This window comes from Marmota flaviventris, chromosome 3, assembly GCF_047511675.1.
Source record: "Marmota flaviventris isolate mMarFla1 chromosome 3, mMarFla1.hap1, whole genome shotgun sequence".
NCBI classification, from domain to species: Eukaryota; Metazoa; Chordata; class Mammalia; order Rodentia; family Sciuridae; genus Marmota; species Marmota flaviventris.
In genome coordinates this window covers 60755418-60782172 of record NC_092500.1, presented here as the reverse complement: position 1 = coordinate 60782172, position 26755 = coordinate 60755418, and the positions used below count along the sequence as shown (strand labels likewise).

Here is a 26755-nt window from a genome sequence, read left to right as displayed (position 1 = left end):
CCCTTTCTGAGGATTTGTCACTGATACACAGAAATGCCTTTGATTTATGGGTGTTGATTTTATATCTTGCTACTTTGATGAATTCATTTACTAGTTCTAGGAGTTTTCTGGTGTAACTTTTAGGTTCTTCCAGGTATATAATCATATCATCAGCAAATAATGCCAATTTGAGTTCTTCTTTTCCTATGTGTATCTCTTTAATTTCTTTCATCTGTCTATATGCTCTGACCAGTGTTTTTTAAGAACTATGTTAAATAGAAGTGGTGAAAGAGAGAATCCCTGTCTTGTTCCAGTGTTTAGAGGGAATGCCTTCAATTTTTCTCCATTTAGAATGATGTTGGCCTGGGGCTTAGCATAGATAGCTTTTATGATGTTGAGATATGTTCCTGTCATTCCTACTTTTTCTAGTGTTTTGAACATAAAGGGGTACTGTATTTTCTCAAATGCTTTTTCTGAATCTATTGAGATGATCCCATATATGATTTTTATCTTTGAGTCTATTGATATGATGAATTACATTTATGAATTACATTCTGTATGTTGAATCAATTTTGCATCCCTGGGTTGAATCCCACCTGACCATGAGGCACGATCTTTTTGATATGTTTTTGTATTTGATTTGTCAGAATTTTATTGAGAGTTTTTGCATCTATGTTCATTAGAGATATTGGTCTGAAGTTTTCTTTCTTTCTTTTTTTCTTTTTTGATATGTCTATGCCTGGTTTTGGCATCAGAGTGATATTGGCCTCATAGAATGATTTTGGAAGTGCTGCTTCTTTTTCTGTTTCCTGAAATAAATTGGAGAGTATTGCTATTAGTTCTTCTTTAAAGGTCTTGTAGAACTCAGCTGTATAACTGTCCGGTCCTGGGCTTTTCTTGGTTAGTAGATTTTGATGATGTCTGCTGTTTCATTACTTTAAATCGATCTGTTTAAATTGTGTATATTATCCTGATTCAATTTGGGCAAATTATATGACTCTAGAAATTTGTCGATGCCTTTGATATATTCTATTTTATTGAAGTACAAGTTTTCAAAATAATTTCTAATTATCTTCTGTATTTCTGTAGTGTCTGTTGTAATATTTCCTTTTTAATCATGTTTGTTAGTGATTTGAGTTTTCTCTCTCCTTCTCTTCATTAGCATGGCTAAGGATCTGTCAATTGTATTTACTATTTCTAAGAAGCAACTTTTTGTTTTGTAAATTTTTTCAATTGTTTCTTTAGTTTCAATTTCATTGATTTCCATTCTGCTTTTAATTATTTCTTGTCTTCTGCTTCTTTTAGTGTTGGTTTGTTCTTCTTTTCCTAGGGCTTTGAGATGTAGTGTTAAGTCATTTATTTTTTGACTTTTTCTTTTTTTAAGGAATGAACTCTATGCAGTGAACTTTCCTCTTAGAATTGCTTTCATAGTGTCCCAGAGATTTTGATATGTTGTATCTGTGTTCTCATTCACCTCTAAAGTTTTTTTAACATTCTTCTTGATGTCTTCTGTAACCCATTGTTCATTCAGTAGCATATTATTTAGTCTCCAGGTGTTGGAGTGGATTTTATTTCTTATTTTATGATTGATTTCTAATTTCATGCCATTATGATCTGATAGAATGCAGGGCAGTATCTCTACGTTTTTGTATTTCCTAAGAGTTGCTTTGTGGCATAAGATATGGTCTATTTTAGAGAAGGATCCATGTGTTGCTGAGAAGAGAGTATATTATCTCATTGAAGGATGAAATATTCTCTATGTGTCAGTTAAGTCTAAATTATTGATTATATTATTGAGTTCCATCTTTTCTTTGTTCAGCATTTGTATGGAAGATCTATCTAGTAATGAAAGAGGTGTGTTAAAGTCACCCAAAATTTTTGTGTTGTGGTCTATTTGACTCTTGATCTTGAGAAGAGTTTGTTTATTGAACATAGCTACTCATTGTTTGGGGCATATATATTTATAATTGCTAAGTCCTGTTGGTATATGGTTCCCTTTAGCAGTATGTAGTGTCCTTCTTTATCATTTCTGATTGACTTTAGTCTAAAGTCTACTTTATTTGATATGAGCATGTAAATCCCTGCTTGCTTCCACAGTCCATGTGATTGGTATGATTTTTCCCAACACTTCACCTTCAGTCTGTGAATGTCTTTTTCTATGAGATGAGTCTCTTGGAGGCAGCATATTGTTGAGTCTTTTTTTTAATCCAATTTTCTAGTCTGTGTCTTTTGATTGGTGAGTTTAGGCCATTAACATTCATGGTTATTATTGAGACATGATATGTAGTCCCAACCATTTTTGTTTATTTTTGATATTTAACATGACTTGGTTTCTCCTCTGATTAGATTTTCCTTTAGTGTAATCCTTCCATCTCCTGATTTTCATCATTGTACTTCATTTCCTCTTCTTGGAATATTTTGCTGAGGATGTTCTGTAGTGCAGGCTTTCTAGTTGCAAATTATTTTGGCTTTTGTTTATCATGGAAGGTTTTTATTTCATCATCAAATTTAAAACTTAGTTTTACTGGATATAAGATTATTGGTTGGCATCCATTTTCTTTCAGAGCTTGGTATATGTTGTTCCATGATCTCCTGGCTTTGAGGGTCTGGGTTGAAAAATCTGCAGAGATTCAATGTAGTCTCCCCCTATATGTGATCTGATTATGCTCTGTTAGAGCATTTAAGATTCTATCCTTATTCTGAATGCTAGACATTTTCACTATAATATGTTTTGCTGTAGATCTTTTGTAATTTTGTATATTTGGTGTCCTATAAGCCTCTTATATTTGGTTTTCCAATTCATTCTTCATGCTTGGGAAATTTTCTGATATTATGAGATTGTGCATTGCTTTGATTTGAAACTCTGTGCCTTTCTCTATCCCAACAACTCTTATATTTGGTCTTTTGATGCTGTCCCATAATTCTTGGATTTTCTGTTCATGGTATCTAACTATCTTCACTTTGTGATCAATTATATTTTCCATATTATATGCTTTGTCTTCACTTTCTGGCATTCTTTCTCCCAAGTGAGCTAGTCTGTTTGTTATACTTTCTATTGAGTTTTTTATTTAATTTATTTTTCATTTCAAGGATTTCCAGTTGTTTTTTTTCCAGAGTCTCTCTCTCTCTCGAAATAGTCTTTTGCTGCCGATATTTGCTCTCTTATCTCATTGTTGAAGTGATCAATCTTTGTATTTGCTAATTTAGGTCATTCTTTAATTCACAGATCATTTTATTTATGAACCTTCTGAGCCCCTTCTCTGACAATTCATCAACTTTGCTGTCCATAGGTTCTGTTAATTTAGTGTCCTGGTTTGTTTGGGGCACTTTCCTCCCTTGTTTTTTCATGTTGTCTATGTGTCTTCCTTTTTTTGCAGTGTGGGTCTGAGATATTATAGTTTCTTCCCTATATTCTTATAGTACCCATGCAGATTGTCTGTACATCACCTTGATTTTGGGCTTCCAGACCTTGCCAGTGTCCCTCAATGAATGCTACTGCATCCTGTGTCTGGGTCCTGCTTAAGTTGGAGTGGGTGGATCTGGGCCGCTGGGCTTGACCTACTGCGGTAGTCTGCTGGTGGGAAAGGGTAGTCCTGAGCCTTGGCTAGGCTCTGGTGAGTGTCTGTCCCACTAGGGGAGGGGTGAACTGGGTCTACTGAGAGCCTGGATCCTGGGTGGGCTGGTGTGGGCACTCTGGCCTGGATCTCATCTCCCGCGATAGTCCACTGGTCAGAAGGGGTGGTCCTGCACCAGAGACTAGGCTCTGGCAAGTGTCTGCCCTGCCTGGGAAGAGGTGTACCAAGCCTGCTGTGTGCCTTGGCCCTGCAGAGGTCTCAATATGCAAATACTTACTACAGCCATTTTGTAACTTCTTTTCTGGTTTTAATGTAGTTCCTTCCTATCCTTTCCACTTTCTTACAGTCTCCTTTTCTGATTAAGTGATTTACTTCATTTGTGACAGTGTTTTGATTTCTTGCTTATTATTTTTTGTTTACAGATTTTTTTTGTTTTTCCTCTTTCAGTATAACAAGTTATTTAAAAATGATTACAACATAGCATGATTATAAAGCTAAGAAAAAAAGAAACTATAACAATAAAAACATTACATTACTACTCCACTCCTCTCCATATTCTGAATTTTTAATATCCTACCTCACATCTTTCATGTAAACATATAATGTACTTATTAGGCTTGTTTTGTTCATCACCTTCATGCACACTACTGTACAACATTAAGGCATTGTGAATTTGTCTGTGTGGTTACTCTCACTATTGAGTTTTAAATCTTCCCATTTTTCCTTCTTACACTTCAACATCACTTTCTTTAATTTTAAAGAACTCCCTCTAGCATTTCTTGGCATTCAGTTCTGGTGGTGACTAATTCTCCCAGCATTTAGCTAAGCACACCTTTTCCTCTTTTTCATTTCAAAGAATAGCTTTGATTGGTACAGTATTTTTTGTTGATAATTTATTTTCCCTTCATTGTTTTAAAAATCTCATGCCACTCTCTCCAATCCATAATATTTCTACTAAAAAAGTCTGTTGTCAGGTGAATTGAGACACACTTATGTGTTGTTTTTTTTCTCCTGCCACCTTAAGAATCTTCTTTTCTCTTTATCTTTCACATTTGATAACTTCATTTAAGTTTATCTTGGAATAGACTTGGTCAAGCTAAGTCTGTCTGGTGATCATTAAGTTTCCTATATATGGATATTTGTCCCTTATTGGTTTGTGTATTCCCTTATTGCCTTTATTGCTTCTGATAATTTATCAACTGATTCTTTTAAATTCATCCATGAGGGCTGGGGCTGGGGTTCAGTGATAGAGCACTCACCTGGCACATGTGAGACACTGACTTCAATTCCCAGCATCACAAAAAAATATATGAAATAAGGTATTGTGATTTCCTGTTGTTGGTATAGGAGCAAAATTCTATGAGTTGGACCTATGTCCCCCTGTAGCCATTCTTACGTAAGATCTTGTCATTGCTTTGGGATTTTTGTTTCCTGAATTCTTTGTGTTGAAGTATTGCTGAAGTTTGAACATGGTTATGTTGTGTGTGTATCAAGGTTCACTGTCTCTTTTCTGGGTTGAAGTGTGCCTCAGCAACAGAGTGTCCGTAATGTGAGCTTATCATCGAACTGAATTCTCAGTCCCTTATAAAAAGGGAAGATAAACTATAGTAACAATAGCAGTGAACAAAATACAGCATTACAGCAAATACTACTTGCAATCATGACCTTTATTACACTAATAACTACAAAAACAGGAATGGCAGAGTCAGAAATTAACCAGGTCGAACAACAAAGAGTTGTGAACAAGATAGTGCATTAATATAAACATCAATTGTCAACAACATCCACAATACTAATAACAAAAAAAAAGAAACGTGGGTAAGAAATTATATAAACTAAATAGTTTAAACAGTTGGTGAAAGTACAGTTAGTGAGGAGAAAAGAAAATAGGGAAAGAAGGCAAAGAAAGTTTAGAATATTCAAAATAAGAAATTGAAAAAGCAGGAGAGGGGAAGCTACTGAAGCCCATAGAGTAAAGAAAAAATAATAAAATAATAAAAAAATACATTTATATGTAATACACAGAGAGAGAGAGAATGTGACAAGGAGACAGAAACAGAAAGAAGGAACAAGACATTCTGACTACAGAAAAGAAAAGGAAAGAAAGTATAACAAACCAAACAACAGTTAAAGTAAAAGCAAAAGAGAAAACTCATCAGCTATCAGGGAAGAAAATAACAAAAGATACTAAAAACAAAAAAGAAAGATGAAACTAAAAAAGGAACAAACATGTATGTATTTGCATATACATGAACTAATCTGCAAATGCAATGGAAATGAACAAAAAATTCTTAATGAAAAATGAAAGAATTGTGTACACTGAGGTGGCCAAAAGAATGGACAAGGAGAGATATTTATTATATATGCCTTACTGCTCTTATTTCCATTTTTATTGGATTGTGTGCCCTTTAGAGATGACAAGACCTGCGAATTACTTAACATTTCCTCCTTTGGTGTCCTGGGATCAAAACTGGAGTGGCCTGGAATCAAAGTTGGTTGAAATGGCTCTCAGCTTCCCTGCTCACCAATAAAAGGTAAGATAGAATGGGAAGTATGAACTGTTAAAACCTTTTTTATAGAAAGTGTAGATAAATGCATTCCCAAAGAAGGGCTGATACAGAGTTCTAAATGGAATGTTCCTATTGCTGGGGTCAAGCTCTGATTGCAACTTTGGGAATTTGTTGGGTGGTACCTATTTTGGAGAGATATCAACACATCCCTGAGGCCAAAGAGATGCAATTATCTGATGGGTACCTGAATCTCCGGACACTACTCCCTCCAAGAAATCTATTTATTGGCAGGATAACCAGCTGCCTTGGATGTAGGGTGTATAGATGGTATTGTTATTAAAAGAGAATATTAAAACTTGTAACTCTGAGTTATTTGTAAGTCCAGAAGAATAAATTCTCCAACTGATATTTCATTTGGCATGGCTATGCTCTGAATTCTGAAACTTCTACAGGTAAAAGCAAAAGTGAATGTCAACTCATTATACAATTTCTTATACATTTTTTGGTGCTCTTATTCTGCATAAAGAACATCACTAGACACATTCAATAAGAAGTGGCAAAACAGCTGTCCCTCAGAAGTAAAGCTCATATCAGAATGTGTTAGGGTTGAAAAAGATTAATCTACGTCCAATTACTTTAAAATCTCGGTTTTGATAATTCTCTCTCATGTTTTTGGTTACTTAGTTAATATACAGAATGGAGTTTTTTTAAATAAATAGTAATAAAATGAGTAATAATGACAACTGCTTGGCTTTATTGTGCTTGAAGAAGATGAAACAAGTCATCAAAACAAGTAGCAACTTTCAAAAGTTAGTGACCATAAACCATAAGTACAATGTCTTATTGGAAAACATTGTTTAGCTGCAACTCAATCATTGTAAAAATGATTCTTGATCTACAGTTACAGAAAAAAAATGTCAAATAAAAATACTATATTTGGAGAAAATTCAGTGAAATCCTTCTTCTCTTGCCATTATGTCAAATTGACCCTATTAGTTCTTCTTTGACTAAAATTGACTTAAGTTGACAAAACTTTCTTGGGCAAAATCACCTCACAAGGGCCATCTCATATATCATGGAAGCCAGACTGAAATATACCTTCCCAGGGTCAGGAATTTGTTGAAAAAGCCTTTAGAATACCATAGGCTTTTACTTGTGGCAATTGTGTGAGCTTCATGAAAGCAGTAGTTGAAGATTAAGGCAGAGTTGTAAACAGCCTGACTTACACTGAAGGAGTCCCCTTTCTTTGAGTCAGGTCACAAGATCAGAAGATTTCTACTTATTTTTTCCTTTTTTCATTTTTTTAGGGGGCTGGAACACTACAGATGTTTAAAAAAAATTCTAAGGAGTCACTATCTGAGTACCGAGATGAAAAAATGGAGACCACTGTGATTGCACCTGATAATGGAAGGAGTCTTATAAAAACTAATAAAGTCTCTAAATCAATATGACTGCAGTCCTCAACAAACAACAGCAGGAAAACTCGGCAAGGGAAAAGAATTAAATTCCCAGAATAACCAAATTATAATATTAAAATGTCCAGTTTAAAAAAATAATAGTAACAGGCTTACAAAAAAATTAAAAAGTATGGCCTAGTCAATGGGGTTTGGAAATGGGGAAGATACAAGAAAAAAACTGTCAAGAATAGATTCTCAGAATGTGCAGACATTGGACATATTAAATAGGTACTTCATATCCAATGTGTTCAAAGAGCTGAATGTAACTATGGGAAAATATAGGAAGCAGTAAAATGAAAAATAAATAAATGAAAATAAATGAATAATGTATTTAACATTTCTTCCTTTGGTGTCCTGGAATCAAAGACTGGAGTGGCCTGAAATCAAAGTTGGTTGAAATGGCTCTCAGCTTCCCTGCTCACCAATAAAAGATAAGATAGAATGGGAAGTATGAACTATTGAAAACTATTAAAAACCAAAAAAAAATAAATAAATGAAAAATATCAGCAAAGTGACAGATTACAACAGCAAATCAAACAGAAATTTCAATCTGCAAAGTACAGAGCTAACAAAAAACTTACAAAGGACTTCAGGTGCAGCTTTTAGTGCACATGAGAAAGAAGGGAAAATATTGAATGTAGGTAGGAAAATCGAAATTATGTAGTTAGAGGATACAGAAATAAAAAAGAACAGAGAAAAAGTATCTGAGACAATAGGACTTGCAGTGTATACATTTTAGGAGGCAAAGAGATTATTTGTAGAATTAACTTGTTAAAATTCCTCAATTTGAGGAAGGACATGGATTTACATGTGCAAGAGGTTCAATAAACTCCAGTTAGGAAAATCTCAAAAAACTACAAAGAATAGGTTAAAATCCAAATCTAGAGCCACCCAATTTCTGGTTCTCAATACAGCAGTACTTATAAATGAATGTGTTTTCTTACAATTTTACTCTGGAAAGGTTAACATTGGTTTTCAAATATTTCCATTTTTTGACTTTTAGAATAACCATCTTCAGATAAATTTTGAATAAGATTTTATAATTTTGTTTTATTTACCTTCAATGTCTACCATTACCCTCTATGTATCTGTATTAATTATGTATGATAGTATAAAGTTAACATTTATCCTGTTATTTAACATTTACATGTGTTTTAGTCAGCTTTTCACCACTGTGACTAAATGACCCAACCAGGACAATTGTAGAGGAATAAAAGTTTATTTGAGGGCTCATGGTTTCAGAGGTCTTAATCCATAGAAGGACAGTTCCATTCCTCGGAGCTCAAAGCGAGGTAGAATATTATGGTGTAAGAGTGTGGCAGAGGGAACCAACTCTCATGGTAATCAGAAAGCAGAGGGAGTGTCTCCATATGCCAGATACAAATGTATACCCCAGAGCCATGTCCCCAATTTGCCACTTTTTCCTACCACACACACCTGCCTCCAATTACCACTCAATTAATCATATCACTGATTAATTCACTGATTAGATTAAGTCTATAGCTCGATCATTTCTCCTCCAAACCTTGCATTGTCTCACACATGAGCTTTTGGGGACACCTCACATCCAAACCATAATAGCTTGCTTTATCCACATCTCTCATTTTCCCTTTTGCTTTTTTGCTTGAATGTTATAGTCTTACAAAATGTCTTGTTTCATATCTTAGTGAGTTGTGTGCAACAATAGGAAATTCATAGACAAAATAATCATATGCTAAGAGCCAAGTATATGATGCATGGCATTTTTGGTTGAAAGGTGACGCCAGCTAGCCATTGAGATGATATGATTATGTTAAGATTTGCATTCATATGGATATTGGACTCCTGCTGTTCACCTAGGCCAGCTACGGGACTCCTGGAGAGTTCCCATTGGTTGGGGAAGTACAGTAGGAGGGAGTTCCGGGGGAGGAGCTCGCTCGGGGGTCCGAGAGGAGGCTAATGGTCCTGGTTATACGTCCACCTCTTTTAAACAATTTTGCTCATCATTTGGCATTACTCACATAACAGGAATTCCATACAATCCACAAGGACAAGGCATAGTTGAAAGAGCTCATCAAACTATTAAAATGTACTTATTAAAACAAAAGGAGGGAATTGGAAAGGGGTATATATCCCCCAAAGATAAACTTAAAATAACCCTTTTTACTCTAAACTTTTTAAATTTGGATTCATCAGGGCTTAGTGCTGCGGAAAGACATTTGTATCCAAAAAATGTACATAAGCCTAAGGTACTTTGGAAAGATATTCTAACAGGACAATGGAAAGGTCCTGACCCAGTGATAGTCTGGAGTCGGGGCTCTGTTTGTGTTTTTCCACAGGAAGAACAGCAGCCGATTTGGATTCCAGAAAGACTAACTAAAACAGCTCCTACAGAACAAAAGGAAGATGATTCCACTCAAATCCATAACAGCTGATATCCAGATCTCCAGCTTGGCTATTCTTACATCTGTGACAGTGATTAACCAGGATGTTTTTTTCAATATCTATTTTATTATTGCTTTTTCCCACATCATAAAGTTCTATTTTATTTTTGAGCTCATACAGACCTAGGTTAATGTTTTTTCTGATCAGTTTTTTTGACTGTGGAGTTTTTGAACATTGCAATGGAGATTTCACCTAGGTAAAGCTACAAGGCCTTTACTATTGTCTTATGTGTTATATGTTACGTGTGCACACTTCTGTTTTGTGTTGTATGTCTGTATGTGCGTATGTCCATATTTCACATATGAGGGGCGCTCATGCACATGGATCCAAAAAAAAAAAAAAAAATTTTTTTTTTTTATTATTCACGTAATTTTAATAGTTTAATTTAATTTGGGTAAACAGCTGTTGAGGATTGTTCTAATATATGAACAAATAGAAGGTTAACAAATCTGTTTGTTTACTTTCACCTTTCCTTTTCATTATATTTAATAATTCTGTTCAGGATAATGTAAATTGTTCTAAATATTGTTTTCTTAGTACCTGTTGAAATGTTACATATTTTTTTTTTAGCATCATTGTCAAAATTCCTATTTTCATCCCAGTGCCGGTGAAGACAAAGATAAAACCAAACTACAACTTCTTTGAGAGTTATCACAACAAACCGTGTAAGCTGATACATCAATGATTTATAACTCAACAAGTAATGCTCAATCAATGAGTCGATTTATTTTGGAAGGATATGGACATATTGATAGATTTCTCTGCTTTGAACTGCTTACAGAACTTGCCTGGACTATGTATCACTTGTATGCTTTATTTTGGGAGGATATGGACATATTGATAGATTCCTCTACTTTGAACTGCTTACAGAACTTGCCTGGACTATGTATCACTTGTATGCTTTGTGATCTATTTGTTGATGCAGCGAATTATGGTAGTGCTAGCGTATCTTTGCTGATGTGTCACCAGTGATGTAATTTTTCCTAGGAGCCGTTATTTGACTTGGTGTCATGACATTTCTGTATCCTCCTCCCTTCTACTAGTGATGGTCTAATTTTGGGGGCCAACAGAGGTGAGGTAAAGAACCTCATCCCCCCACCAGCACCAAGGCCAATTTTGGGGGCCAACAGAGGTGAGGCAAAGAACCTCACCCCCCCACTGGTACATAGGCCTATCCACAAGTATGGCTATATGCTGGACAGGTAGTCAGTGACGGGTATGATCCAATTGCAGTGGTATCAACCTAAGACAGGAGGCTGACGCCTAAAAGTCAGTTTTCCGATGACGGGTAAGAACCATATGTTGAATTGGACAAACCTAACAGGCACGGTCCCTAGCCAGATTGCTTGTTACTTAAACAGAAGGGGGGAGATGCTAAGAGCCAAGTATATGATGCATGGCATTTTTGGTTGAAAGGTGACGCCAGCTAGCCATTGAGATGATATGATTATGTTAAGATTTGCATTCATATGGATATTGGACTCCTGCTGTTCACCTAGGCCAGCTACGGGACTCCTGGAGAGTTCCCATTGGTTGGGGAAGTACAGTAGGAGGGAGTTCCGGGGGAGGAGCTCGCTCGGGGGTCCGAGAGGAGGCCGCGTGGGTGGAAAAAATCTTCCCGGGCGGTACCGGACATTGGCGGCAGTTTCAAAAAATAAACTTTGTTCCTGCTTGAGTGGCTCGTGATTTTGTGCCCAGCCAGACTGCGGCAATCATAGGTTTATAGTTTTGTATTAGTATAATGTAGAGTGGATTAAATTATCAATAATCAATTTGCTGTTTTAAGAAAATCTCTGTTAAATTGCAAGGTTGTTTTCTATGGGTCAAAAACCATTGAAAATGTTATTGGGAAGACTATATTATTAAATAAAGATGGCTGGATGTTCACTTTGGCAGCACGTATATTAAATTTTCAACAACACAGAGAAGTTTAATATAGCCCTTGTGAAAGGATGGCATATAAATTCATAAAGTGTTTCATATTTTTTAAGAAATCAAATGGCAGGAAATGATCATTTTTATAAAAACACTAAATATCAATGGTCTCAACTCTCCCATTAAAAGACAGACAGGCAGACTGGGTTAAAACTGGCCTCAATCATATGTTGTTCATAAGATATATGCCTTATACGAAAAGACAGCCACAGCTTGAAATTGAAAGGGTGGAAAAAGATATGCAATGAAAAGCAGAATCAAAGTAAGCCAGAGTAACTACTCTCTTGTCCAAAAAAGCAGACATCAAGCCAAAATTAATCAGAAGAGCCCAGAAAGGTCACTTTACATTGGTAAAGGGAACTATCCTATGATGGCAATTTTAAAAACTTATGCTCCAAACATAATTTCATAAATAAAATACTACTTAAAGACTCAGATATACTCTAATCAATAATACTAAGTGAATTTTCATATACCTCTCTCTCAGATTATCCAGACAAAAACTAATAACGCTATAGACATTAAGAATGATATAAACAAAATGAATCTAACAGACATCTATAGACTACTTTATCCATCAACAAGTGAATTTACTTTTTTCTCAGCTGTACATGTAATCTTCTCCAAAATAGAACATATTTAGGGGCACAAATCAAGTCTTATAAAATACACAAAACTATATATAATTCCTTGTACTTAACCAATCATAATAGGATGAATTTTAAATTGATAAAACAATAAAAAACAAATCATTTTGACATGTGGAGACTGAATAATACCCTTTAGATGACGAATGGGTCATGTGAGAAATTTAAAAATACCAATTCTAAAACTCATAAACAACAGGAAATCATTAAATCATAGATCAAATTAATGGAATTTAGAATAAAAAATAATTCAAAAGACCAATGCAACAAAAAGTTAATTCTTTGAAAAGATAAACAAGATCAAACCTTAGCCAAACTAAGCAAAAGAAAGACAAGACCCCAACCAAAAACACTAAAGATAAAAAAAAAATGTACAGACATGGCTGAAATCCAGAGGTATAAACAAGTATTTTGAGCTGAGCAAGGTAGTGCATTCTTTTAATCCCAGCAGCTATGGTGGCTGAGGCAGCAGGATTACACATCCAGAGCCAGCCTCAGCAATTTATCAAGGCCTTAAGCAACTCTATGAGTCCCTGCTTCTAAATAAAATACAAAAAAGTCTGGGGATGTGGCTCAGTGGTTAAACATCCCTGAGTTCAATCCCTGTTACCAAAAAAGAAAAAAAAGAAGAAGAAGAAAGAAATAAAAACTATTTTGAAAACATATTTTCAAATAAATGAGAAAATCTAGAAGATATAGACAAATTTCTAGATACTATGGCCTACCCAAATTGAAACAAAACAGAAAACCTAAACAGACCAGTATCAAGGAATAATATTAAAGCAGTGATAAAAAGACTTTCAACAAACAAAAGCCTTGGATAAGATGAATTCTCAGCTGGGTTTTACCAGATCTTTAAAGAAGAAATAAATGCTAATATATTCAAATTATTTTGTGAAACACAAAGAGAAGGAACACTCCCAAATTCATTCATAAATTTAGTATCACTCTGATACCAAATCCAGATAAAGACACATTAAGGAAAAAAAATTACAGAAAAATATCACTGATTAATGTTGATCCTGGAGTCCTTAGTAAAATATCAGCAGTTCACATTTAAAAATACATTAAGAAGACTGTAAACGATGTTCTAGTTGGTTTCATCCAAGAGATGCAAGATGCAAGTTTGGAGATATATATTATATAACTATAATTAATAACAAAAATAGAAATAAAATTGAAAACCACATGATCATCTAAATAGATACATAAAAAGATTTTGACAAAACTTAGCATTGGTTTTCATTTGGGGTTGTGACTCAGAGGTAGAGTGCCTGCGTAGCATGCATGAGGCACTGAGTTCGACCACATAAAAATAAAATAAAGGTATTGTGTCCACCTACAACTAAAAAATAAATGTTTAATTAAAAAACACTGAAAAGGTTTGGATAGAAGATACTTACCTCATCATCATAAAGCACATGTATGGCAAACATCATAAAGAATGAGGAAAATCTGAAAGTATTTCCTCTAAAATCAAGAACAGCATGAAGGTATCCAGTCTCAACAAACCTATAAACATAGCTCTAGAAATTTTGGCCAGAGCAATCATTTAAGAAAAGGAAATTAAAGGGATACAAATAGGAAAAGAAAACATCAAATTATCTTTATTTGCAAATGATATGATCCTATACATAAACAGAAACTTCTCCAGGATTCTTCTAGGGCTGATAAAGTAGCAGCAAAGTAGCAGGACACAAGATCAGAATCCAAAAGTCAATAGCTTTCCTATATTTCACTAATCCACTAATGAATCTGCTTAGAAACAAATCAGAAAAACAATTCCATTCACAATACCCTAAAAAAACAAACAAACAAAAAATACCCAAACAAAAAATACTGAAAATAAATCTAACCAAAGAAGCAAAAGACCTGTGCAATGAAGACTGTGGATCACTGAAGAAAGAAATTGAAGAGGGCATTAGAAGATGGAAAAGCCTCCCCTGTTCTTGGATAGGCATAAATAATGTTGTCAAATGGGCCATAGTACCAAAAGTAATACAGAGATCTAATGCAATTCCCATGAAAATACCAATGACATTTTTCATGGAACTTGAAAAACACAGTTCTAAAATTTATATAGAAGAATAAGTGACCTTGAAGAGCCAAAGTAATCCTGACCAGTAAGAACAAGGCTGGTGGCATCACAGTACTGAGTCTCAATTCTACTCAAGAGCAACAGTACCAAAAACTGCATGGCACTGACATCAAAACAGACATGAAGACCAATGGAACAAAATAGAAACACAGAGACAATACTACACAGATACAGAGAAGCACCAAAACATACATTGGAGGAAAGACAACCTTTTACAGAAATGGTGCTGGGAAAACTGGATATCTGTATTAGAAGAATGAAACCCGATCCCGCTCTCTCACCTGGCTTAAAAGTCAACTCAAAATAGACCAAAGATATACAAAGTAGAGCAAGAACTTTGCAAGTCTTAGAATAAAATGTATGGTTAACATGCCAACATACACATACAGACACTGACTTCCTTAATAAGATCCCTAAGATCAATAAATAAAACCAACAATTAATAAGTGGGATGAAATCAAATTTTAAAACTTCTGCACAGAAAAGGAAACAATTAAGAGTGTGAAAGGGTAGCCTATAGAATGGGGGAGAATCAATGACAGCTATTCTTCTGACAAAGAATTAATATCCAAAATATATGAAGAAAAAAAAAACTTAACACAGAAAAAATACCTACTCAGTAAATGCACAAATAAACTCAACAGACATTTCTAAAAAGAAAAAATTGCAAATTGTCAACAAATACATGAAGAAATGTTCAACATCATTAGCATCATGCAAATCAAAAGTATACTGAGATTTAATCTCACTCTGGGTAGAATGGCAAGCTTCAATAACATATATAATAATAAATGCTAAGGAGGATGTAGACAATAAGGTACACTTATACACAGTTTGTGGCACTGCAAATTAATTCAGACTCTTTGGAAAGCAGTATGGAGATTCCTCAGAAGACTAGAAATAGACTCATCATATGACCTAGCTGTTCCAATCCTTGACATTTACCCAAAATACCTAAAATAGGCATATTTTAGTGATAATTGCATTCCAATGTTTATAGCAGCACAGTTCATAATCATCAAGTGGTGGAAACAGACCAGGTGTCTTCCAACAGATGAATTGATAAAGAAAATGTGATATGTATACACTGGGGTTCTACTCAGACATAGAGAAGTCTGGAGTTATGTCATTTGCTGATAAATGGACAGAATTGAAATCATCATGCTGTTATGTTAAATAAGACAGATTCAAAATCAGAAGTGTAATGATTTCTTTCATATGTGAATGGAAGAGAGAAATAAAGAATAAGAAAAGTGGTGAGGGTGAGAACAGTTGAATGGAGAAAGTGAATTGAGAAGAAGGAAGGAGGGGTGGGGAAGAGGGGAAACTGTGTAATGAAACTGACCAAATTGTGCTGAGTACATGTATGAATATACCACAATGAATTCCAGTTTTATGAATTACTATTTTTCACCAATTAAAAAGCAAAGACACTTGGAAGCATATGCCTCTAATCACATCGAATGGGGAGGCTGATGCAGGAGGAGCACAAGTTAAAAGTTAGCCTCAGCAATATAGAGAGAGCCTAAGCAACTTAGACCTTGTCTCAAAATAAAGAATAAAAAGGGCTGAGAATGTAGCTCAGTGATAAAGTCCTCCTGGGTTCAATAATCTGTATGAAAACAAACAAAAAAACAAAAATAAAACCAATGTAACAACAATAAAAGAATAAAAATAGAAAAAAGACCAATAGAGTAAAAAAGGGAGTCAATATTAGGTACTAAAGTCAAGTAATGAAAAAATTTATGTTACATGCATTTATGAATATGTTATTCTGAACTGCACTATCATATACAAACATAATGTACTAATAAAACAAAAAATAATAAAATTAAAATAAAGCTATATAATGGAGAAATATAAAGACAGATGGGAAATTGTAACAATGTGCATAATGAAAATCCTAGAGGTGTATGGCAAATGCAATTGTAATGAATACCCTAACACAGACTTTTTGTCCTTAATTTGGAAAATAGAAAGTAATGCCACCATGTCAAGATTTTAAAAATCTTGAGAGGAAGTTATTAAACAATGCCAAGAATTTTAAAATTAATTATACAAATGTAATTAAATTATATTTAAAATTAATTAAATAAGACATTGCTTCTCAGACTTAATGACAATAAATCTATAGGAAAAAGTGGATTAAAATATGACTTTGTTAAACTGATGTTGAACTGCAACATTTTCTCCTCATACATTGAAATTTGATAAAAACATTCTGTGAAAATGAATTGGGTGTATAAAATTTGTGGTGAAGATGAAGGTATGTTTTATTATTATTATTTATAAGTTGCATTTGTAAAATTTATGTCTGAACATTTTTTTTTATTATAAACTAGTTGTTAAACAACTACCAGAACATTATTTTCCTCTTTCCAAATGCATTGAAGGAGCTGGACTTTACTGTTACAGAAGTGTGGATATTTTAAATAATTTTAACCCCACAACACTCCTAAGTCTCCAAAGACACCCCTATCTTTTAAAAGAGTAAAACCACACAAAACTTGAAAAATAATTCAGTATATGATGAGTGTACAAGATATTTTGAGAACAAGGTGAGAAAAAGGGCACATTTGGTATATATAAACTGCCAAAAAAATAGACAAAGAGGGTATTGGATCCAGTGAAACTAAAGGCAAGACAGGCTCTTTCCAAAGAAGTCTTAAGATGAAGTCAAGGCTCAATGTTAGCAAATTAAAAGGAAAATAATGAGTGATGAACCAATCATCAGAAAAGCTTGTTGAAGATGCTTAATGTTGAGATAGCAGGGGTCTTCCAGAAATACCAAGATAATCCTTTAATAATCTTGAAATGAAAGTCAAAAAACATGAAGCAACATGCATTATGACAATGAAAGATAAAATGCGTCATGAAGATATAATACCTATGTATTGATACCTTAGGAACGATATTTATGATGCAAAAACCATAGAAGACACAAGGAGAAATATAAACGTGCACAAAGACACTACCTCACCAAAAAAAAAAAAAAAAAAACTTATACACTTGGAAAAATAATTTTCAAGGTTGCTTGAAATAACATTTATTTTGCTTTGGTTGGTACTCTCAAAGAAAGTTCTTCAAGGACACTTAAAATTCTAGCATTAATACTAAATATCATTCTCTCATTCTCATTTTTGTGACATTAACACATGCTGAGGATTTTCAGCACACATAAATGTAAAATGGTGGCTGTGCCATTGAAGATCAAAATGAGAAACCTGACGAACAAAACATTCTGGAAAAAGAAGTTGATTTTGGAAGACAATGGACAAATGGAAGAATACTAGTACTGCATTAGATATCAGGTTCTATTTATATTCAGGCACTACATTTCTTTATAATTAAAATTTACTTGACCAGCATTTTTTGAGAAAGTTCTTAAAAGATTGTTTTACCTGCTGGTTCCTTAAGGAGTAAATAAAAGGATTTAACATTGGGGCAACAGAGGTATTGAGCACAGCTATGCCCTTGGTCAATGCTTCCCCTTCTTTGGCTGAAGTTTTGACATATATGAAAATGCAGCTTCCATAAGAAATGGAGACAACAATCATGTGTGAGGAGCAAGTGGAAAAGGCCTTTTTCCTTTGCTCAGCAGAGGGGATTCTCAGAATTGTCTTAATGATGAACACATAGGACAGAATCACTAATGTTAAGGTTGTAATGAGAGTTAATATGGCCAGGAGAAATGCCAAGAGCTCTAGTAAGGACGTGTCTGTGCAGGAGATCAGGAGCATAGGAGAGGTGTCACAGGTGAAGTGGTCAATGATGTTGGAGTCACAAAAATCCAGTTGTAGTCCCATGATCACAGGTGGAAAGATGATGAGGAAGCCTGCCAGCCAAGAACCAAGGACAAGCAGGGTGCAGACTTTGCTGTTCATTATTGTTGTGTAGTGCAGAGGCTTGCAGATAGCCACATAACGGTCATAGGACATTGCAGTCAAAAGGAAAAATTCTGTTGCACCAAGCAATATGAAGAAAAACACCTGGGCCATGCAAGAATTGTAGGAAATGGTCTTATCCCCTGTTATGATGCTGACCAGGTATCTAGGAATAGTAACTGTGGTGAATGAGATTTCTAGGAAAGAGAAATTCCTGAGGAAGAAATACATGGGTGTTTTTAGGTGCAAGTCTACCAGAGTGAGGGTGATAATTGTTAAGTTTCCAGTAATGCTCAGTATGTAGGTGAAAAGTAGAAAGAGAAAAATGAAAAGATTGAGTTTTGGGTCATCTGTTAATCCCAGAAGAATGAACTCAGTTGCAGATGTATGATTTTTCATTTCCTATTGTCCCTTTCTTCCAGGTCTAAAGATGAAAATAAAAACCAATTCTTTAATAAGTTTAGGACAGACTTTTCATCACTTTTTCTGAGTCAGAAAACATAAAAGGCCTGTAAAGAAACAATAAATTAATCATCAAAATACACTAAATTTGGAGACTGAGGTTGTAGTTCAGTGGTAGAGCATTGGGTTGGATTATCAGCACCACAGAAAAATAAATAAACAAAGATACTGTGTTCATACACAACCAAAAAAAAATATTTGAAATAGAAGATGCACTAAATTTGGAAAGTATACATAAACCACACCAAAATAATCTATGTCTGTTACCTGCAGTGTACATCTCCATCCATTTAATATCAAGTTAGTTTCTTCATAGGTTTAACAACTGCATCTGCATAAGAAAATTATATTGTCAAATGTGCCCTACTTTCCTTTAAATATCTGACCATGTGTGTGTAAAAACTAAGTAAAACATCTTAAAATATAAAATATTTGTTGTTAAAATACTGTTGCAATGAGCACATGTTCTGAATTTTCTGAATGTGAAAACTTAATTTTCCATGATACTAAGTATCATTCTTACTGGCATGGAGAATTAATAATTTCACAAATGAATCACGACAAGGAAAAGTATTATTTATGTAATTCTAAAGAAGCAAACTCAGGGGGCAGGGGATGTGGCTCAAAAGGTAAGGCGCTCGCCTGGCATGGCTGGGTTCAACCCTCAGCACCACATAAAAATAAAATAAAGATGTTGTGTCCTTCAAAAACTGAAAAATAAATATTAAAAAATTCTCTCTCCTCTCTCTCTCTCTTTAAAAAAAAGAAGCGAACTCAGAATTTTACAATTTATTAAAATTTTTCCTTTTTGAATTCAATAATAATTTATCACTGCATAGATGAGTTTCTGAGGGCCAAAGTTAAGTGATTATACAATGATTAGAAAGGAGAAAAAAATAAATGAAGCAAGAAATTTAAAAATGCACTTACAATGAGATAATCCCACATGGTAGCAGTTTAATGCTGAATCCCATATGCTAGGTTACTTTTCCTTGAGTGACAATGTTGGATGCTCTGCTTTCAGATCTTTATATACACTTCTCAATCTGTGCCTACCTCTGATTTTCTTGCATAATGACAAACTTATGTAGCATATGGATGGAATTTGGACTGATGATGTTTGCTATGTACAGTGAACCTGCTGTAGGAATGCTCCACTAAAAACATTGCTAACATCACAGAGGCCCCAGTGGGATTGGGACATGGCCTCAAGTACTGTCAGAAGGTCCTATAACCAGACCTAAGCAAAGAATCCAAGAAGTTCTGCTGTTTATAGTCTGGGAACAAGCTTGTGACCTCTTGAGAAATCTGGTGTTCTGGGCGGTGGCAGAAGCTCTAAGGGCAGTCCCAAGTAATCAATTCATGTTAAGTCTGAAAGTGAGTTCCTCAGGTAGCTTTTCAAAATTGTCATTGAGTAAAAGTGTATCAACTTATTATTTGGGAGTAGACGTATGAGTTTGGAATTGGAGATGGCAGTAGAAAAATGGACAGTTTAGAACTGGTTACAGGGAAGGATTTCAGAGCCAGAGATCATGCTTTCATGGAATGCAGAAAAGCTGGGGATGTGGCTCAAGTGGTAGCGCACTCACCTGGCATGCCTGCGGCCTGGGGTTCGATCCTCAGCACCACATACAAATAAAGATGTTGTGTCTGCCGAAAAACTAAAAAATAAATATTAAAATTCTCTCTCTCTCTCTCTCTCTCAAAAAAAAAAAAAAGAAAAGAAAAGCTATGAGAGAGAGAGAGATTGAAGAAAGGAAAGAAGGAAGGAAAGAATATAGGAAGGGATAAGGGGAGAGAGAAAAAGGGTGGCTGAGAAAGCAGGAAAGAAAACAATGGAATTGTTTAGGTATTTGGGGGAAATACTTACAGATAAATAGACTTGATAAAGGTGTATATTTTGTTTGTGAATCAACTGAAACTAATTAAGAGAGGTTTCATTTCATGAATGAGAATCAAGGAGCAATAACAATGGAAAAGAGATAAGCTATTAGGCATATGAAATAAAATTGTTGAGATGATTAATAGTAAAGGAATATTCCAAGGTTGTATGATCCAAGACATATCTTGTGTCCCAAAATTTCTTTAAAAAGAACAAAGTCCTGACCCTAGGTGCTAAGAAACCTGAAATACATTTTACTTGCCTCTCAGTAAGTATTGTTTAAATAAAGATGAGCTGTATTTTTTTATTGCTTTGCTCACCTTCCAGGTAGAAAACTTAGTTTTATAAATGTTCTTTCTTAAATAAACAAGCTAGTTTTATCTGCTTTTTTTTTCCCTCCTCCAAACAGACACAGGGGATTCTTGTTGGAGAGAAGAATTAAACTGTCTCAGGAGACCATGGTACTGATGACAGCACCCTAAAGAAAAGCTGAGTAATTTTAATTAGGCACTTTTAGAAATTGTATATTTTTCCTCAATATTAAATAACAGAAAAGTGTATAATGCTAGCCACAACAAGGAAGAAATGACAGTCTTGACTTTCCTTGGACTTCATATTGTTCATATTCTTTTCTTTCAACCTGAAACAAATACCTGCCAAACAATATTTATTTATTTATTATAAATAAATAAAGATATTGTGATATAATACCACTTCATGGGAACATGTAAAAAAGCAGGAAATAGAAAGAGGAGAGGCCATAGAATATTGTTAGTTATGACTTCATTGCTCTGACCAATGAATAGGATAGGATATTTATTTTGGATGACTGTTTCATAGGTTCAGACCATGGATGGTTGATTCCATTGCAGTGGGTCTGAGGTGAGATGGAGCATCATGGCATAAAGGTGAGGGGAGCTGATAACTTAATGGCAAATAAGAAGATCAATAGATCGATCAATCTATCTATATCTATATATCTATACATATCTATATCTATCTATCTATATATCTATATATATATATATATCTATATATATATATATATATATATATATATATATATATATATATATAGAGAGAGAGAGAGAGAGAGAGAGAGAGAGAGAGAGAGAAATCATCCCCAGGCATTGAGGACAAAATATAAACTCCAAAGTCATGCCTCAGGTGACCCACTTTCTCCAACCACACCCCTCCCACTTATATAGTAAGTACAGTTAATACATTCATTTTAAGATGGCTTGGTTAGTTCACTATTCTCATAAGCTCATCACTTTATCTCTGAATATTTCTGTAATTGATTCAGGAGCTTTAGAGGGACACTCCATATCTGAACCATAACATATTAACTGATCCCATTATATTCTTATTTTTGATAGGAAGAATATTCATACGTATTTCAGGAAAGATAAAGTTAGTACATAATCACATCAGCAAGTTACAATAAAAATTGAGAGTATAATATAAACATAAAACTCATGAAATATATATCTGAAAAATTCCTCATATATCATTTACTTCTTTTCTTTAATTTTTTTTTAGTTATAGATGAACACAATATCTTTATTTATTTTTATGTGGTACTGAGGATCAACCCCAGTGCCTCACACATACAAGGCAGGTGCTCCACCCTCTTAGCCCCAGCCCCAGCCCTCATTTACTTTTATACTCCATGTTTTCATAAATAATTGAAAATATACTCTACTGACATATGTATCCAAAAGAACAACTAAAAATAAAAAAAAATATTGTTCCTTTCACATTAGAAACCAAGCAAGCATAGTTTATATCCTGATTTCATTTTCTTATTTGTGATTTTTCTATTGGACAATTTAGGGTCTGGTTCATCATTTCAGATGCTGAATTCTTTGAGTACAGTATGTATGATATATATGCTGAATTTGAATTGTTTTTGTCCTAAGAATTGTGTTGTATCTATCTGGATGTGCTATGGCAGATGAATCTATGGAAGTGGGGGAGAAATACTGGTGACTTACATTGACTCTCTTATTTTCAGAGAATGGTCAATGAAGGACAGAATTTTTCTAACCAAAATTTAAAAAAAAAAGGTATCTTTCCCTGTTGAGAGCCAATGGCCAGGTCAAGATGGTGCCTGGCATTTTGCCAGAAGGGGCGGTTCCTGCTGCCTTGGGTGCCCACTATTTTTGAGCTCTCATGGAGTTCCTAGAGTTCGCAGGGGTTGGTTGAGTTCTGGTTGAGCTCTCGGGGAGTTCCTAGAGGGTCGCATGGGTGGCGTTCCCGTGAGTTCGAAAATAAAAGTTCATTCCTGCTTGAATCTATAAGTGGCTCGACCTCCCGGTTATTTGTGCCCAGCCAGACTGCGGCATTTCCCATTTCTTGTGTTTTTTAATTGGTTTCCCTTAGTTATACATAACACTAGGATTCACTTTGTCATTATGAAAGCATGGAATATAATTTACTCTAATTCAATCCCCACTATATCCCCTTTCCCTCTTCTCCTCACTCCCCCTGTTCCCTTTCCTCTACTGAGTTTTCTGCCTTTACTTATAGTTTTTGCTTATAAATTATTGTCTTGTGGATATGCATAATGGTGAGATTCACTCTGGTACATTCCCCTGCGTTCATAAGACAAATAGGTCAGTTTGTCCCACTGTTCTTCCCTTATCTGTTCTTCCTCTCTCTTCTTCAATTCTGTCTTCTAATTGATTTATCTTTCCTCTCTTGGGATGGAACCCCTCATTTTCTTTGCTTTATCTCTTTCCCCTTATTTTGGACTCGTTTCTACATATCAGAGAAAATATTTGACCTTTGACTTTCTGGATCTGGCTTATTTCACTTAGCATGATTGTCTCTATTGAGCTTCCACTGATCAGCAAATGGCATCATTTCACTCTTCTTTATACCTGAGTAATACTCCAATGTATATGTGTACCACATTTTCATTACCCATTCATCTATTGAAGGGCACCCAGGTTGGTTCCACAGCTTGTTATTGTTAATTGTGGTGCTATAAACATTTTTTCATAATGCTGATTTTACGTTATTTTTTAAATATAGAAAATTTTCTATAGCATTATACAAGGGCTGAAAGTGGAAAAGAGAAAGACTGGGCAAATGAGAGGGAAAAAAGTGGGAAAGAAGAATACACACCAAGTTGAAAAGAAGAAAAATATAGATGGGGTGGGATTGATGTAGTAATGTAATAGATAATAGTAGATAATGTTGGAGAGAGACTAGGAGTAAGAGGAGCAAGAGTAAACCAGAAGTAGGAAAGCACAGAACAATTCTATTTAATGCTTTAAATTATTAGAAAAAATATATGGAAAGGTGTTGAAGATACAATGTCAGCTATTAGGGTAACAACTACCTCTCCAGACAGAGAGTAATATGTATTAATATATATGATTAAGTTGAAGTTTGTGTTATTTATAGTAAACATGGCAACATGAAGAAAATTCTCATTGAAAATGGCTTGGATTTTATTAGGATTTGGAACATTTAGAAGATGTCCATCATTCTTGGTTTTGGACCCCTTCAGAGGAGCTGGGTCACAGGAGACACTCCCTAAGTTGCTATGGATCTCCTACCAGCTGATTCTGGTTTGTCGGCTCAGGAGCCTGTGACTGACTGACAGGAGTTGTCATGTCATGTCTGTTGGTTGTTTTTATGAGTGCAGGAGTTCAAGATGCTGGGCTCTGGGCTAGGGCTGTGATTGCCAAGAAGCAGGCTGTACTTGCTCTCCTCTTCAGGATCCTTTTCAAGGCAGTCAAGGGCCTGATGGCAGTGTACAAGCAGAGGTTCCATGATTGTGGATTCTGTGTGGGTGATTTGTGGTTCAGAAGCATTTCCCCTGGCTGGCACAGGTCACTGGGGTACTGTTCTTAATATTGAGTAAAAAGATTCAGCTGATTCATCTGGGTTCTAGCTTCCACTGCCCAGGTTGTGAATGGCAGGCTTCACTTCCCCTGTTGACTGTAACTGAGGTAGCATCCAGTAGGTGTTCAAACAGTGCCTAAACACTCACCATATCTGGCCATGGGTCAATCTGGGTGCCGTTGTTCTCCACTGCATTGAACTTGGACGACTTTCCACCTTGATTGACCTCCCAATGCCTGTGGTCATAATCCAGACACCTGCACTTTAAGCTTCCTGGGGTTCAGGCAATTTCTCCTCATGGCCTTCTGCTGACTGCTGTCATGGTCCAAGGACTGCCCTCTTTGCCACTGGATTTCCAGGCAGTTTCCTTCTGGGATAGGCCTCATGCAGGAGGCTGCTGCCATCAGAAGAATCGTTCGTTCTTAGGGCTGAGGCAACTTCCTGGCCAGGCCTCCTGTGTAATGATGAGCCTGTATAATGATCCTGACAGCTTCTATTTCCTCTATTTGTGCTCAAACTGCTTTCTCCCCTGGATATGAGCTCTCACTTCCTGCACAGAGAATTCTGGGTGGCCACAATTGTGGATGCCCTTCTCTATGATTCTTGAGGAGGATGTGTGGAGTACTGTAGTAGGCTTTAACTTCGTGGAGTGGGTCTTTTCCACACCGCTCCCCTTGCTCTTGATGAGAGGGAGGGAATTCAGCTATTTTATCTAGCAGTGATCCCTCAGCAAGTTCTTTCTAGATATGCGGGTCCCTCTGGTTTAGTCTATTGCTTACTGTAGGTGGCAAGATGCTGTATTAATTTAAAGGGTGTGTGTTCAGCTGTGGGATCCACAAAACGGCTGCAGAGCCCAACTCACCTTTCTCTTCAAGATTTGTTTAAATTACCTGATCTGAGCCAGGGGAGGTGTTGTACTCTTGTAATCCCAGTGACTTGGGATGCTGAGGCAGGACCCTCAAGTTCAAAGGCAACCTCTGCAATGTACTGAGGCCCTAAGCAACTTAGCAAGACCCTGCAGAGCATGTGGTTTCTCCTGTCAAGTTTATTTTGGTCTATTTGTGTTCCCAGTGGTTGTTAAAGGGGTGAGTTTTTGTCCTTTTCTGCTCTCTTTTTATCTTTCTGTTGCTCCCCTCTTCCCCATCCTGGTCTGGGATTGGGTTAAAGAACTGTATTTTCTACTTCAGTAACCAATCTTCAGGTCTCTCTGCCGCAGTCTGGCTGGGCAAAAAATCACGAGCCACTCAAGCAGGAACAAACTTTATTTCCAAAACTCCCGGGAACGCCACGCATGTGGCCTTCTCCAGGGACACACCACACCAACAGGAAATCCCTCCTCCAGAAATCCCTCCTACCGCACTTCCCCAACCAATGGGAACTCTCCGGGAGTCCCGTGAGAGCTCCAAAGTAGCAGGCCAAGGCAGACAGCAGGGGTCTAAAATCCAATTGAATGCACATCTTAACATAATCATTATCATCTTAATGGCTTGCTGGTGTCACCTTTCAACCAAAAATGCCATGCGTCATTCCTACTGGGCTATGGCCCTCAGCATCTCTCCAGGTCTCATACTTTGTAATATTGGGTCTTACAGGATTTATTCTGCAACCACCTATCAAACCAGCTGTCCCTTCACTGCCTCTTTTCTATGTTGTCAAGGATGGGGAATGGCTGCCTCACTCTGTACTCCCATCTTCTAATCCTCCTCTTCCCTCTGTTTCTAAGATTTTGTAAATGTTATGTTTAGTATGTTTCAGGCAATAAATTATTATTATTATTTTTTCTTTTTACACTAGACATGAATAACAATATTTCCTTTATGAGATGTGGCAAGTAAGCTTTAAGGCAGGATTCATGATCACCGTGTTCATGCCCTTTCATAGCCTCTTTTTCACCAATGTTAAGGCTGTTCCTTGCTTCTAACCAACACAATATGCTAAAGATGATGAGCTGTCACTATTGTGATTATGCTATCTAAAACTCTTGCCAGCTTAGTTGATCTCCAGTATCTTTCCACTGCTGGCTCAGAAGAAACAGTTTCCAGGG

The 26755-nt window shown here is 35.7% G+C and overlaps 1 protein-coding gene and 1 non-coding gene across 2 annotated transcripts; one reads left to right on the top strand and one right to left on the bottom strand.

Annotated features, from left to right (window-relative positions):
- The first annotated feature begins 11827 nt into the window (after positions 1-11827).
- Positions 11828-11932, top strand: LOC114088768 (U6 spliceosomal RNA). The gene has a single exon (XR_003582055.1). It is a non-coding gene; the product is annotated as a U6 spliceosomal RNA (small nuclear RNA).
- A 6040-nt stretch (positions 11933-17972) lies between these two features.
- LOC114087312 (olfactory receptor 6C76-like) lies at positions 17973-18908 on the bottom strand. Its single transcript, XM_027928738.1, has one exon. It carries the CDS (start codon positions 18906-18908, stop codon positions 17973-17975), a length of 936 nt encoding a protein of 311 aa, XP_027784539.1.
- Positions 18909-26755: the final 7847 nt, after the last annotated feature.

Bases quoted from the DNA above. Each gene is read 5' to 3' on its own strand.
- LOC114087312 (XM_027928738.1), bottom strand. From the start codon at position 18,908: ATGAAAAATCATACATCTGCAACTGAGTTCATTCTTCTGGGATTAACA.